The following is a 14,767-nucleotide window of genomic DNA, read 5'->3' as shown; positions in this document are numbered from 1 at the left end:
ATAGACCTGTGTCTGCATTTAATATTTAGCCGTCTCTTGTTATTTGTATTTGCATTTAAATTTGACTAAAAACAGCAGCATGCTCGTATGACTTCATTCATGCCAAAATAAAGAAACAAATGGCTACGTAATTTTGTTAACAATTCCATTACTTTTGGTTATTTATTTATTTATGTTTATTTTAGCGAGTGTTACGCCTGAATAGAGCTTCACCTTGATCTTGCTTATGACTTAAGGAAACAACAAAAGTAGCAACAATAATACAATAATACAAACAGCTCACAATAGTGAAATAAAATAATGCCCATAGAGGTGCAATTACGGGGCGTTAATAATCAGAGCTGAAACAGGTTGCTGCCACACATGCAACAAAACAAATAAAACAAAGGGAAGCACAAGTCAAGTGTCGTTGCTACTCGTACTTGTGACAATTGTGTGGGGCGGCGCACCACTCGTATCAAATGAAATGCTCATAAACGCATTTTCATTTGAATTGCCATGCACTTGAGAAGCAGCAGTGTGTGGGTGCGCTCATTAAAGTCGCACAACACTTAAAAGCGATGCCCAAAGTACAAGTAGTTTCAGTAACAGTTCAATAAAAGTTGGCATGCAAAAAGTTGGCAAGCATTCGTAAGATACTTTAACTACTATACAAGTACAACACAGATACACACAACACACACAGATAAACGGCGAGCAGGCAATACGCAGTACAAACAACAAATACAAGTCAGCTGAGATCATCTCGAAACCAAAACAAAGTTGCTACAATGTGCGACATCAACATCACCATGCGGCTTGTTTTTGTTTACAGAAGTTAAGTTTAAGCCCGCCTCAATATATTGTACATACACGTACATACTTGTATACTTGTAGATAAGTATGTTTGTATATATGTATATATTTTTTATTGGCTGTATTTCAATTTAAAACGCCGCCACCAACGCACTCAGAAATATTTCGCTCTGCCATATTAAAATACAAGCATGAATTAAGTGTTGGAAAGGTCGCTGGCAAACCGGTTCCATATCTATATCTTGTGTTGTGGATTATTATACATTTGCATTTTTAATGATTGGCAGGCAAATAATAACCCGTGAAATTGTAAACAATTTAGAGGCTATGAAATAGCCAAGCTGAAATCTATGCAGCAAAAGATAATAATAGCTGGGCAAAGAATTCAGCGCTGCACGACTGGCCTGCAATTGAGGGGTGTACGCGGCGTATGCGCAATGAGAAATAAAGAATTCGTGATGCTCTGAGCGTGCGGCCCTCAATTAGCTTCTCAACAATTAACAGTTGTCATTAGATGAAATTATTTCAATTTAAATGCACAGAACTTTGGTCGAATATTGCCAATCCGGACTGTACATACTTTACTTTAAAGTGTAGGCATTGGACTGTTGTTAAAGATAAATTAAATGAAAGAGAAATTCGAGCAGATCAATCAAGAAAAGTGCTGTTTAAGTCATGGCTAAAGCAAATCTGAACGAGGAAACGGACTGAAAAGGAATAACATTTTTCCATTGCCTTGATGGGAGAAAAGCCATCGCTCCTTTCTCATTTGAAGTTTGAAATGTAAATGTAATGCGAGTTTGAAAATTGTTTATTTTTTTATTGTATAGATGGTGTCCTATCTAGGATTGATTTAAGTTTGCTAAAAAGTCGTGACCCGGATAGCGCCATATTATAATTGGAGACCGGAAAGGCTTTTGTTTCTTGTAGTCGCATCAGGGATCTAAGCTGTCTTTGGGTCAGCTTTATGATAAGTCTGGTCTCGGCTGTTTGGTAGGACTATCAGATTTAGTTGTGGCTTTAGCATGGAATTAGGAAATTGTATAAATCTCTCTCTCTCTCTCTAGAACGGCTGATATCATGTTAGAGTAATCACATTATATACACTTGTTTGTCAGCTAATTTCAAAGTCCATTGCTTAAATATGTTGTTTGTTTTCTGCACAACAATAATAATAAAAACTTATTCAGTTCAAGCTATTTTTAAACTCTTAACTATGTTAGTATAGTTGACATCAATAAAGAAATGAGCATGAAATTAACATACAAGCCATGTTTTAAATTTGATAATATGATTTAGTTAGTTTTCATTATTGTTGTTGCAAAAGAAGAACAATAGAGCTTTGTAGAATGCGCTGCACCCAGTTTTCTAGCTTTAAGCTTAATTTTTTTGATATAACCACATTTTTGCTAAGCTTTTTGCAATTTTATGCCATCGGCCAAAACATAATTCCAAATGCCAAAACGTATTTTAATTTCTATAAATCTTGAATCGTGCATTCATTTCAGTTGCTTTTGAAGTTTCGGCATAAAACGGAAGTCCGCGCACCTCATTTGTCAAGCAATTTTGGGAGTCCAAAAACGTTATGAGGAATTCCATTTCGCAGCGAAATTCATTTTCCGCGGGCTGCCAAACAAAAATGGTAAAGTAGCTTAGTTTGTTTGACAGACGACGATGCTCTTAAGGCTGAGTGGGTGTGTGGACTGATTTGCGCAAAACGTATATAAATTATATTTTAATTTGCTGAAATTTCAAAAAAACATGCTGGCGCATGCGTAATTAATGTGAAAAACTATATACCGTGAAATTGCAGCAAATACCCGTATTTATAGACAAAAGTGCAGATAATAATTGTTGTTCCACGACAAGACACTAAAATGTACGAATCACTGAATGCATTTTCTGTACGTTTTGTTAATGAAATGCATTACGAAGAAGATGTTGTGCTGCCTGACTTGCCAATAAAGCTAATGATGATGATTATTATGGTGATGATTAAGATGATGATGAATGCCACATGTGCGTTGCAAAGTTCAATGAACGCCACAGTCGACTACTGAGAGCCGCACATCAAGTTTAGATTATTGGCCATGGCGAATTGTAGATTCGTTTGATTGCATTCGATTCTTTGGATCAAAGATCATACTGCTCGGTTCGTGTGAATGACTGCCAAAATTGATAGTAACTACAAAATGTAGTTGTGGGTTGTTGTTTGTTCTCTTTGCTGTTGATGTTGTTGTTGTTGGCGGCACATTTCTGCTTTGTGCAACCCACGCCAAAGTTAAAGACTAACCGAATTCTCAGCTCGCCAAGTTTATTTGCACGACAAGGTTCCTCAAGTGTGACAGGTGTCAAATGAATGCGCAATGTTTGTCTGGCCAAATGGCAAAGCGTTAACTTAAACAACAACAACAACAACAACAATCATAAGAACAACCATACGGTTAAAGAGGCTGAAACGAGGTCGTAGCCAAAGAAGATTTATTTATGCTAATGTTACAGGTTTTGGTTTTAGGCCCGCTACAAAAATGTTGAGCTTAGCTCTATAATCGAGGGAAGTTGCTTGCTTGTGGGATCTTAAAACAATGGCAGCTTAAATTTTTCAGGAAGTTTGTCCAATGCTGTTAATTTTTGCCATGTCTGATTGTACACTGACAGAAAAACTGTGTAATTGAATAAGTTATTTGTTCTCATAACAAAGATCATCAGCGGTACAAATCGAGGCGTTTTTCTTCAATTTAATATTCAGTCAGTCAGTGAAAGAAGCTCAGGAAAAGAGGAAGAAGCTTCATTCTAAAAATCGAAATAATTCCGTTGAAATGATTTCACATGCATTCTTTTCACATTTGGCCTAGACTTTTTTCGCGCAGTGTTTAGGCTTTCATGCCAGTAATTGCGTTTGTATAAGTTAAGCATTAAATGTTATTTATGATCAACATGTTTTTAATACATATTTAATTATTTTAATTATAACTGCAGCATATCGCAGGAAAATTCAACTGATTATTGCTGCTGGGAGGCAGACTGTTTGCAAATTGAAATCTTCTGAGCAGCGCTGATTAAGTGTGGTCTACAAATTGGTGAATAAATTATAGACAACATATTTCGTCGAACCGGAAATTTCTGAGAATTTGCCAAAGCAACACATTGGTTTTAAAATGTGCATAAAATTGTGATGTTAATTCGGTTTTTGTTATGCTTTGCGGCGCTTTCAAATCAAATTGGCAAATAAATTATTGATTTTCGATCCAGCATCCACGAAATAAATTAAAGTTAATGCTAAAAATGTTGTTAAGTCCAAATTGGCGAACAAGCAGCGTTGAAAATTTGATTTACCGTTTCGATTGTTCTACAAATAATCAAAGCCACTGGCAATTAAATGTGTATATATAGTTCACAACTGGTTGGCCCTCAAAATTCAATAATGCGGGTACTCGTCTTTGTAATATGGGCACTATTTTCGAATTATTTTGTTTGCCACGTTCTGTGCATTTGTGATTTGTATTTCGTCGGCTTGTTCGCTATAAGTCTTCTCTATTGCCTGTACATGACTGGCTACGATATGTAGATATCTGCCTATGTACGCACACTTTGTAGAATATATATAGCATACGTTTGTATGTAACGTACATATAGCTTTTACCTTAGATGCGATTGCGCTTGAATACGTGAGCAAAATGCTTATGGCTGCCAGAGTAAGCCCCTAAGCCCACTTTTGGTGGCTCTTAACAAAGTGCACAAAGTTTTGTTAAAGGAATATGCCAGCTATTGTTATATATGTATGAATTGTATATCTGGTGAATGCGAGATAGTTTTTCATCGAATATGTGAGCAGAATTGTATTTCAGGCAGAAGCGAGGAAGTTTTTCATCGAACATCTAAGAAGGCAAAACTTTTCAGATACAAAAGCTAGAGAAATTGCAAGCAGACTATGATAGAGATGTAAATAAAATAACTGTTTGATGAGAAATTTAATATTTTTGCTAAAACAAATATTAAAGGCCTTTCTAATAAAGTTGGAAAACTTCTTATTGGGCTAACAGTTTTATTTAAACTGCTTTTAATAGAAAAGTCAATAAGCTTTTTATCTTTCTCTTCGCTTTTTAGGAATGAAATGAAAAGAGCAGTTGGATTTAAACAAAATCTGATTATATATGGTAAGAAATATGGTGTAAGTTCTTGTCAAGTTCTTGTCAGAAATTGTTTGAAAATTGAAAAGTTAGAAGCGGAACCAGAATTTCTATTAGATTGGCATTCAAATACCAGTGTTATATAGAAATTCTATTAAATTTAACTAACTTATCAAGAATTTCTAGCAATGTTAATGTTGTATCTAGAATATATTTATATATTGAAGAAAAAAAAAACAGATTTTTTTGTAATTTTAAATAAGTTAGATTACTGAATAAAAATTCATAAATACAATAAAATATGTAAATTTAAATTTTAAATACCATGCTATTTCAACTACTACTACGCAAAATCATTTTTTATTCCTTTGTTCAAATTTGTTCTTCTGAAGTTTCCTTGAAATGCATTTCCCGGGCAACTGAAATGAAAATGCTGGAAGTCTGCCTCATGTGTACTCGTATATGTTTATTTAAAGCAAGCATTGCAACTTTCCTTTACCAAAAAGTCGCTCGACCGTTAGAAAGTAGGAAAAGCAAGTTCTGCCTTATTTTGGTGCTTAACTCGACTTCTTTTTTATGCAAAATGCGCAGCATGCGAGTGCTCGTACATCCGTTTATTTGCGAACATATCTCGCATACATACGAGTACACACACATACCATTAGCCAGTAAGATTATTTGGCCAACTTAGCTGCTTTTACTGTTGTTGTGGTTGTTGTTGTTGCCGACATTCCCTGCCTTGTTCTGGCCGCTACTCATTGCCATGATTCATGTGGCAAAACTTTTGTCTCCCCACTTGTAATGAGTTTTTGTGGTTTCTGCTAAAGTTGTTCATCTATATTGTGTGCCTGAATACATCTGTATATATACTTGTATTGTATATACATATATCTCTGTTCTGACCATATATCAAACAATATTTGTTGCCATTTGAGTTGAAGCAGCAACTAATTATAAGCAATTAGCTGCGGCGGCAGTTTCTAAAGATGTTTTGTTTCATTTTTGTATTTTTTCTATGATTAGCTGCTGAAACAAGCTATAAAGCGACTTTATGTCGTTAGATAGATTGTGAAATTGTTTTCGATTTTAAATGCACGATTTTAAATGCTTTGCGTTCTTTAAAGTATTGCGAACTTGGAACTTAAATCGGATGCTATATGGTAGTAGTAGTAGTTATATAAATAAATGAATGAATGACCTCAAATTTCATGTTTCTGAACTGAAAGCATCGATAAGATAAAGTATGTGCTTGAAAAAGTATCAGCTCCAGCTCTGACTATTTAAATTATTTGAATTACTTTAATTTTAATAATTTATAACTATAAATTGAAAACAAGCTAGCCTTTCTTCGAGTATAAATAGTTTACATTACAGATTGATTAGTGTTTATATCTTCTTATAATAATAATTTTTAAAATAGGAAATAATAAGAAATTCAAATAAGAACAGCATACCATTCGGTTTGATTCTGGTTAGTTGGATTTATTAAGAAAGGCAAGTGTTTTGAGTCTCAAGAAATTGTGAACACATGACATAAGCCAATGCTTATTCACATTCGAAATTATTTATAGATACTTGTATGTCATTTGAATATTTTTGTTTCAGACACAAGAACAGAATTCAGATTAATTCTGGATAGTTGGATTGATAAAAAAAAAGCGAAGACAGGGCCTTGAATCTGTTTATTATACAATGTCAAGGAATTCAATATCCACCCATTGAAGTGTTTTTATTTCAACGTCTCCAGAAATGTTCAGTCTATGATTATTGCGTGTTTTATATAATTTTTACCTCATAGGCTGCAACATCCTCCTTGCCATAAATGGCAACTGGCGATGAATTTCTTGGCGCAAACATGTTGAGTTTTGCATGCCAGAAGAAATTGCTGAATAAATGATGATTCACTTGTGCCTCTTTTGTTTCTTTAATCTTAATTTTAATTTGTTGTTGATGTTGTTGTTGTTGTTGTATATATGGATGGCACTCTGCACAGACACAGACACGACGCCCACAGATATGAGATATTACAGTGAATTAAATAATTTATAAATTCGCTTAAGGGGAGGTGAGAGGTGTTTTGTGCAATAAATTAAATACAAATGAAAATAATACTTTTTGGCTTTGCTTTGCACGTTTTTGGCGCTTTTATTTCAATTATTCTTTTTCTCTTTCTTTCTCTTCGTTAAGTTTTAGCAACTTTTTAGCACGCGGCGCTTTTGTCGTTGTTGTTTTCGTTGTTGTTGTTGTTGCTCTTTCGTATGTTTTTGTTGAAGTTGTAGTTATTATTGTTGTTTTCGATGACTAGCCTGCTCGCTGGTTGTAGTTGCTTTTTATTTTTATTTTTTTTAATTTCGGTGCGCGGCGCGTCGACTTTGGCACTCAGCCAGTCAAGGTCGTTTAATGTTGCTGCCGTATCTTAAGACTGTGCAGCAAAAAGATAAAGTATCAGATATATACTATTTTCGCATATGAGTTGCATAAAATGTATCAACAATTTGTAGCTGCGTCCAAAATACTCGTATATCTTTACTTTTTAATTAACTTTTTAATTTAAAGCAGCATGTAATTTTTTATAGCCTGCACACACTCTTTCTTCAACATTTTTCGTTAACATTTGGTGTGTGTGTGTGTGGCTATATAATTTTGTTAAGTCGTTGCACGTTTTCGTAACTTGCTAATTTCTTTTTTCTCTTTTACAAATTATCCATTCATAGTATAATTATAAATTGCTTATGCCGTAAGCTTATTCACACTTTTTTCAAAGTTTGGTTTGTTGTGTTGTTGATCGTTTCAATCGTTGCCTATAGTCGTTGTTGTTGTTGCTTTTGTTGCTACTGCCGTCGCCGTATCTGTTTGGCATATACGTTTCGTTTATAGCGCGGCTCAATTGGTACTGTGGTCGCCGTTGTGATTTCAAAGTCGCCAACCGAACCGCTCAGTCACTCACAAAACAAAAACGCGTCAAAACTGGCCGGCCAGCTCGCAGTTGGCAGCTCAGCGCTCCCAGCTCCCAGCTCGCAGCTGGCAACTAAGCACAAATGATTGAGTATTTGAGCAACAACATTTTTTCTTTTGCGTTGGCCATTTGAATGCGGCAACAAAATGAGTGAACAAGCTGAGCTTCGTGTATCTTGCAGATACAAATGCGTGCCAGCCAGCCAGAGAGCACAGACTCGTAGACACAGACAAACAACAATAAACAACTCGCTCATTAATTTGCATATTTTAAGTTAGTTTATTGTTGTTGTTGCTGTTGCTGTTCGTTTGCTAAACACGTTTGCGGGCGTGGAATGAAGTCAAAATGTGCTCGTATATAGAGAGGACAACGTCACGCACAGACGCAAAGAGTTTACGCTGATTTAAGGCTGTTGTTGTTGTTGTTGTTGTTGTATTGACTGATTGAGTGATTGAATGGGTTAAGAAGGCGGGCGTTGTTGTGGCCGTGCAAGAACAAATGTATGGCCGCACGTTCAGAATTCAAAGAGACAAGCTATTTGAGTTACAATTGACAAATGACATTTGCAGTTAACTATGCAGCTTTGCTTTGCATAAATCAATAATGATTGCTGTTGTTGTTGCTGTTGTTGTCCGTTTTCCAACTTTCAACAACCCGGCAATTAATCAATTCTGAACGCTGTGGCTAAAATAGTGTGCCACGCCCACGCAGCTAGTTTCTTTTTTGTGTAATTATTTAATGAGCTGCATATACTTATGAATGAAAACTCAATGTTTAGAGCTCATTATCGTCGTCCGCGCACGGAGGCAGTCTAGTAGCACGTGCATGTGTCTATGTGTGTGAGAAAGTGTGTCCATGTGTGTGTGTGTGTGTGTGTGTGTGTGTGTCTAATCTGCCCACAAAATGCAATAAATTGTGAGCAAACAATTGAATTGTAGGCGTGCTTGGCTCTCCAAAGTTGTAAACAAGCCACAAGATAACTTTTTTTGGTTTTGCAAATATGTAATACTCTTGCTATATCGATTGGATGTGGTTGAATGACCAGAAGGGCGGATATAACTTTTTTCCCCCAGTAAAGCTACAACTTTTTTCAATTAAATGACTTGTAAAACGAACTAAATAATTATATAAATGCAGCTGAAAAGTATAGCCAGCAGATTTTCTAGAGTTCTTTATTACCTCAAGCTCTAACCTCTTTTATTTTAAGAGCATGGATAAGCAAAAATAATTGATTTCGCAAAAAGAAAATACAAATTCAATTCAGAAAGGAAACTTCAAAATATAGATTAAATAGAGACGGAGCTCAGAGATATCTGATTTGTTAAACGTGGTATAAAAATATATACATATGTAGAACATAACAAGTTTAGTTCAAAATGTCAATCTAACGTCAATCTTCAGATAATCATAACTACTATAGAAGATTTGTAAATCCCGGGCTTTTTGGTAAAAATGCAGTGGAAAACAAAAAAACTACGATCTTTTTATTTAACATGGTGGGGAAATATTTACTAGCCAGGCTGGCAAACCACTCCTACTATGGCCAATTGGATTAAAAATTAGCTCATTCAATTGATCATAAAATATTTAAAACAAATGGAGAACGTTTTACATTTCATTGACTTAAAAATAGAAATATGTAGAAGTGATTAAATACTAACGTTTCTTTTCACTATTTTTAGTTAAGAAAACCCAGTATGAAAATAGGTTAAAACGTTAAAATGGTTAAAATGTTCACAATACATGATTTAGTCATCTTTATACCGAGTTTATTAAATGGTATTCAAAGGTCCTCTACTTGACTGATTTAGCTTAGTTTTAAAGTTGTTTTGTATTTATTTAAAGGTATTTTGATCGAGGATTTATAATTAATTTATGTTGCTTTGATTATCTTAATGAAATTTTATCATCTCTATCTATTACCTCTTGTAAAATATTAGAAAAAGAACATCATTCACAATTATATTCTTTTTGTTATCTCTTTCATTATCTCCATCTATAATCGCTTTAATAATTCTAAAGAAAGATCGTCATCTCTAAAGAATCTGTATGGGGCAAATTGATTGAACAATTCAATATGCTCAGTTAAACAAATGCATGGTAGCCACAAAATTAGGCAAATCAACAACTTAGCCAGGCAGCCAACCAGCCAACTAGCCGGTCAACCAAAGCAGTCAACAAACTGGAACAGAACACGACATTCTGTGAGTATCGCACACCAAAAACTACACAAACACACATGCCTCTCGTTTAGATAGCCAACAACAGACAGCAATTGCTAAATAAAGCTATAGAATTTACAATAGATTTATGCATAAAATATGCAAAAATATTGAATGTAAACATGAATACACATTGTTCATGCGTTTGTGAGGTGGTGGCATTTTCTTTGAACAACAGCAACAATCACTTAGTTGGGCTGACTTGGAAGTTTTTGGACAGCATTAGTTATATAAGCCTTACAGAGGCTTATGGCATGCACTTTGTTTGTCAGTTTGTTTGCATGTGCACCCGCCCAGTATTAAGTGGATGATGAACAGTAAACAAGACTAACGCAATCATAAATTCAATAAGAGAAGCCAAACACTAAAAGCTGGAGCATGAAATGCACCGCACCAAAGCCAAAGAAATCAATTTGCATAAAAACAGAAAACAAAATCACGGGGAGACAAAGCTGCTAATTGAACGAAGCCGCAATACTCTTTGCGATTTGAAGTTTTTGATTGAAGTTATCATCAGATTTGACTATGATACTATTATTTGATTGGGTTGATAAAATAATAATAACATACTGTTCAACTTTTTTACAATGTCATAAGATAGCAAATAATCAGCGAAAGAAATTCAAAGATCGTGCAATCTTCTAAATAAGATAGACAAGGTGGACACTGAATAACTAATTTTAAAGATTTTTGTAAAATAGAAACAATTCACAATAAAACATGGCTAAACAAAGAAGAATTCATGAAGTTGTTGGGACCAGGGAAAGGCTCCCAGAGACCTTTCTGATAATAGATTGTCACAAAGATTAAAAATTCAACAATCAATGTGAAGGAGATAAATTTGGAAAGCTTAGATTATAAACTCAATCTCATTGAGACGCATTTTAGGATAGGGGAAATAGACTAACTGATAGCTTCTAAGAAAAAGGCTATTAGGCAGCTTTTACATTCAAAATATATTATTCTAAACGTTGCTGGGGAATATATTTTTGGAAGCAAGTAAAACCCCTTTATTATTTGAGAAACTATGTACAATATATTTGATTGCAATATCTCCACAAAATTGAATATAATCGATGGCATCCGTCGAAAGCTTAGTTTATAAACTTAATCTCATTGAGACGCATTTTAGGACAACTAAGCTTTAAAGGAAATAAACTAACTGATAGCTTCTAAGAAATAGCCTTTAATCTCAAAATATATTATTGTAAGTGATGCTGGGAAATATAATTTTGGAAGAACGGAAAACCCCTTTATTATTTGAGAAACTATGTACAATGTGTTTGATTGCAATATCTTCACAATATTGTATATAATCGATGGCATCCGTGTTCATTAATCTAAACTAGCCAGTTGAGACGTTGCTGAAGACTACAATCATTCGGTCAGTTGAATGAACAATACCCCGCTAGTGCAGTGTATAAATGAGAGTGAATGCACGCACAACTATTGCCACACATCCAACGGCAGCAGCAATCCCGATTTGACAGACAAAACGCATTGTTGGCATTGCACAACAACAGCAACAACAATAATGGGGGCAACAACAAAGTAAAACGACGACGCACTTGAATGCCAGACAAATCAGATAGACTTGCATGCATATAGACGACAGACCTCGACTCTGGGCCAATTGTGCGACCAATTTCTTTATCTTGCAGCAGCCACGAACAGCAGCAGCAGAAGCGGCGGATATTTTATGGGGGAAAGTTTCAAATGGCAGCAATGGCAACAACAACAACAACAACAACGTCGTCGTCACTCACAGATAACTGCGGCAGTTAGCTGAACGAAGATTGAACGGACCCGCCTGCATATGGCGGCGAATATTCAAATGAAGCTTGTTGTTGTAGTTGCTTTGCCAGTTGGCTGCATTTCTTTTGATTTGCGCCGTGAAAAATGAGCTGAGCTGTTAACAATATATGTGGCGTCGATTTATGAGCACCTCACTGCTCTGCCTATAATTAAAAGAAAGATATGCCCCCTCTAGCTTTTCTCACTCGCCCATGGTAATTGACAATAATAATAATTGCACAAATCACAATTGTCAATTGGTGTAGGCATTTATTAATAATTAATATTTATAGCTATGCTAAAAATTGCCTGTCAAACTGGTTGAAAGACTTTTCTTTAACTTTGCTTTGTTTCTACTCGTAGTTTCTAGTTCCTGTTCGAACTGTTCAATGACAGCAGATTTCTCAAATCGCCAGCTGGAGCTGTCCACGATTGAGCGCACGATTTTAAATCAACTGAAACGCGCAAATAAATCGCAAAGTCAATCGGCCGGTCAGTCAGGTAGTCAGCCAGTCAGGCATTCAGTCCGTCAATAGTCGATTGTTGAATTTCCTATCATGTTGTCAATCACTCAAACGGATTTGTTTGGTGTCGCGCATGCGCATTTGTCAATATGTCAACATACTTATATTTCTTTTGCAGCAAATTAAAAGACAAAGTTTTCATTGTTAAAAAAAAGAATTAATTAGATCCCACAAAATATTGCTATGAATTAAAGCTAGTTGTGTTTTTCTTTATATTTTTAAGGGCATTAAAATTCGATTTCTTTAAACATAAATGTTGATATTTAAATATATTTAGCAACGAAAATTTGTTTCATTCCTTAATCTTTTAAAAATCATTTTAACATTTTTCTTTCAAGTACAAGTATTTATTTTCTGCTATAAGGCTCAATTTCTGTTTAAAATATATTACAATCATACCGCTTAAACAAAATATAGTAGAAATGATAACAAAAAGTTATTATTCTTAAAAATTGCATGTATTTCTACGACTTTTTCAACGAATACATTTAATTTTTCGCCAGCCGCCCAAACGAAAATTATAACGGCCAACAAAAGATTAAAAATATCAGGAAGAGATCAATTTTTATGTATACTCTGTCGCACTGAATAATTAGAAATCATTGAATTCCTTTACGAAATAATTGGTGGTTGACATTTCCAAGGGCAACTCCTCATAGTCTTCGTAATAGCTTGTGTCGTTCGGACCTTTGATCTGAGGTATAAATGGGGCAGGGATTTTCTTTTTGAAAATAGATATCCAGTTTGTCATTCTGAACCATTCCTGGTCCTTAATGTCATTGATGCCGCCACTAAGATTGCCATATCGTTTGGTCATATCTTTTTCCAAAAGCTTGCGTAGCAGATTTTTCAAGTTGGTGCTAAAGCGTGAGGGAAAATAAACCTCGGAAGTTAAAATCTGCTCATAGATCTTCATGGGGTTATTCGATTGAAAGGGCGGATGGCCAGCTACCATTTCAAAGATAAGCACACCGAAGGCCCACCAGTCCACGGACTTGTTATAGCCCTTGGCCAAGATGATTTCGGGCGCCAAATATTCGGGTGTGCCGCAGAACGTCCAAGTGCGATCTTTGATTTGCTTGACAAGCCCGAAATCGCAAATTTTCACATAACCCTGGGCATCAATTAGTATGTTCTCCGGCTTCAGATCGCGATATATTAAATCCAAATAGTGTAAGTACTGGAAGGCCATTGCGATTTGAGCCGCATAGAAGTTCGCGTGGGACTCGCTTAGGTGGCCAGCCTTACTCAGATACGTAAATAGTTCGCCACCAGGCACAAACTCCATCACCAAATACAGATTTGAGTTGTCCTTAAAGTGATAGAGGAGCGAGACAATGAAAGGATAGCTCACGGCCCGCAGGTTGCGTTTCTCGCTCAACGTGTGCTCGACCTGGCTCAAACGAACCACCTTCTTCTTGCTGATTATCTTCATGGCGTAGTAGGTCTTCGTGGGCTTCTGCTGCACAAATAGAACTCTGCCGAAAGTGCCCACACCCAGGGTCTTTGAGAGCTCAAAATCGTCGACTGACATGTTACAGACCTCATTCTGATTCAATTTTCTTATGAATTCCGCTTTGGAGTAGTCGAGAAAATTTTTCACCGATTCGGCTGTTTCTGCCTTGGAATGAGTTGGGTTCGTATTAATATTTGGTTTCGAATAGGTTCCCATGACGCGGGCACAGCCGAAAAATCATTTTTTCAAATATTACAATTTGTATCATTCAATTCATTTCGAATTTGGCAAATAGATCTTAGTCTAAAGTAAAAAAAAAATCACGCCAAATAGCACCAAATAAATATAAAGTGGACGGTAGTACTGGGAAATCTTTTTAATGGGATTATATTTTATTTTATTTCTAGAAAAGGCACAGCTAACAATGTAAGCCAACAGATAGTTTAAACGAATTGAGTGTATTCAGAATTAATTAAACTGCTCTGGAAGTTAAGAGCTCTATCAATTCTATCAGAGTATTATGAAATCTATCAGTGACTATAGTTTAGGTTAGTAACTCGAAGAGGTAACAGAAGTCGCATATATATTTTGAACTCAATTTTCCCATTTCGGGGATGAATTTTCCAAAATCCACTCGATTAGAAAGGATAAGTTCTAGCAGTGTTTATCAATAATAGACAGCAACGTTTTCTATTTTGCATTTACATTTTCAAAACCTTCTACATGATATTCTAGTTACTTTATTTGAAACCAATGGTAACCATACTTGTATTACCAATCATTTAAGCACTTATTCTGCCACATACTATTTGACACTCCATTTAAATTTGTGTCGCAAAATTGTGTACCTTTTTCTCAGCTTTTAAAGCCCAGTCGAGAAAATTGTTTGT

At 35.4% G+C, this 14,767-nt stretch overlaps 2 protein-coding genes across 9 annotated transcripts in view; both read right to left on the bottom strand.

The window, feature by feature from the left end:
* Positions 1-14,767, bottom strand: part of LOC115631956 (mitogen-activated protein kinase-binding protein 1) — a 97,796-nt gene that overhangs the window by 16,354 nt on the left and 66,675 nt on the right. For 2 of the 8 annotated variants that reach the window (XM_030528811.1, XM_030528813.1), the window contains exon 1: positions 6,717-6,976. The exons of 3 other annotated variants lie outside the window; for them this stretch is intronic. In XM_030528811.1, coding sequence (XP_030384671.1) covers positions 6,717-6,782 — 66 coding nt within the window. In that variant the 5' untranslated portion in view covers positions 6,783-6,976. Of the gene's footprint in view, positions 1-6,716; positions 6,977-14,767 lie in introns of those variants that run through there. 3 more of the 8 variants (XM_030528812.1, XM_030528814.1, XM_030528817.1) reach the window with 2 other exon arrangements.
* Positions 12,953-14,111, bottom strand: LOC115631958 (cAMP-dependent protein kinase catalytic subunit 1-like). Its single transcript, XM_030528820.1, has one exon. It carries the CDS (start codon positions 14,091-14,093, stop codon positions 13,014-13,016), a length of 1,080 nt encoding a protein of 359 aa, XP_030384680.1. The 5' UTR covers positions 14,094-14,111; the 3' UTR covers positions 12,953-13,013.

The sequence above is a fragment of the Scaptodrosophila lebanonensis genome, unplaced genomic scaffold, assembly GCF_003285725.1.
Source record: "Scaptodrosophila lebanonensis strain 11010-0011.00,11010-0021.00 unplaced genomic scaffold, SlebRS2 tig00001412-arrow-pilon, whole genome shotgun sequence".
In the NCBI taxonomy this organism is placed as follows: domain Eukaryota; kingdom Metazoa; phylum Arthropoda; class Insecta; order Diptera; family Drosophilidae; genus Scaptodrosophila; species Scaptodrosophila lebanonensis.
Note: the sequence above shows the minus strand (reverse complement) of the source record. Positions and strands in the feature narration are given on the sequence as shown.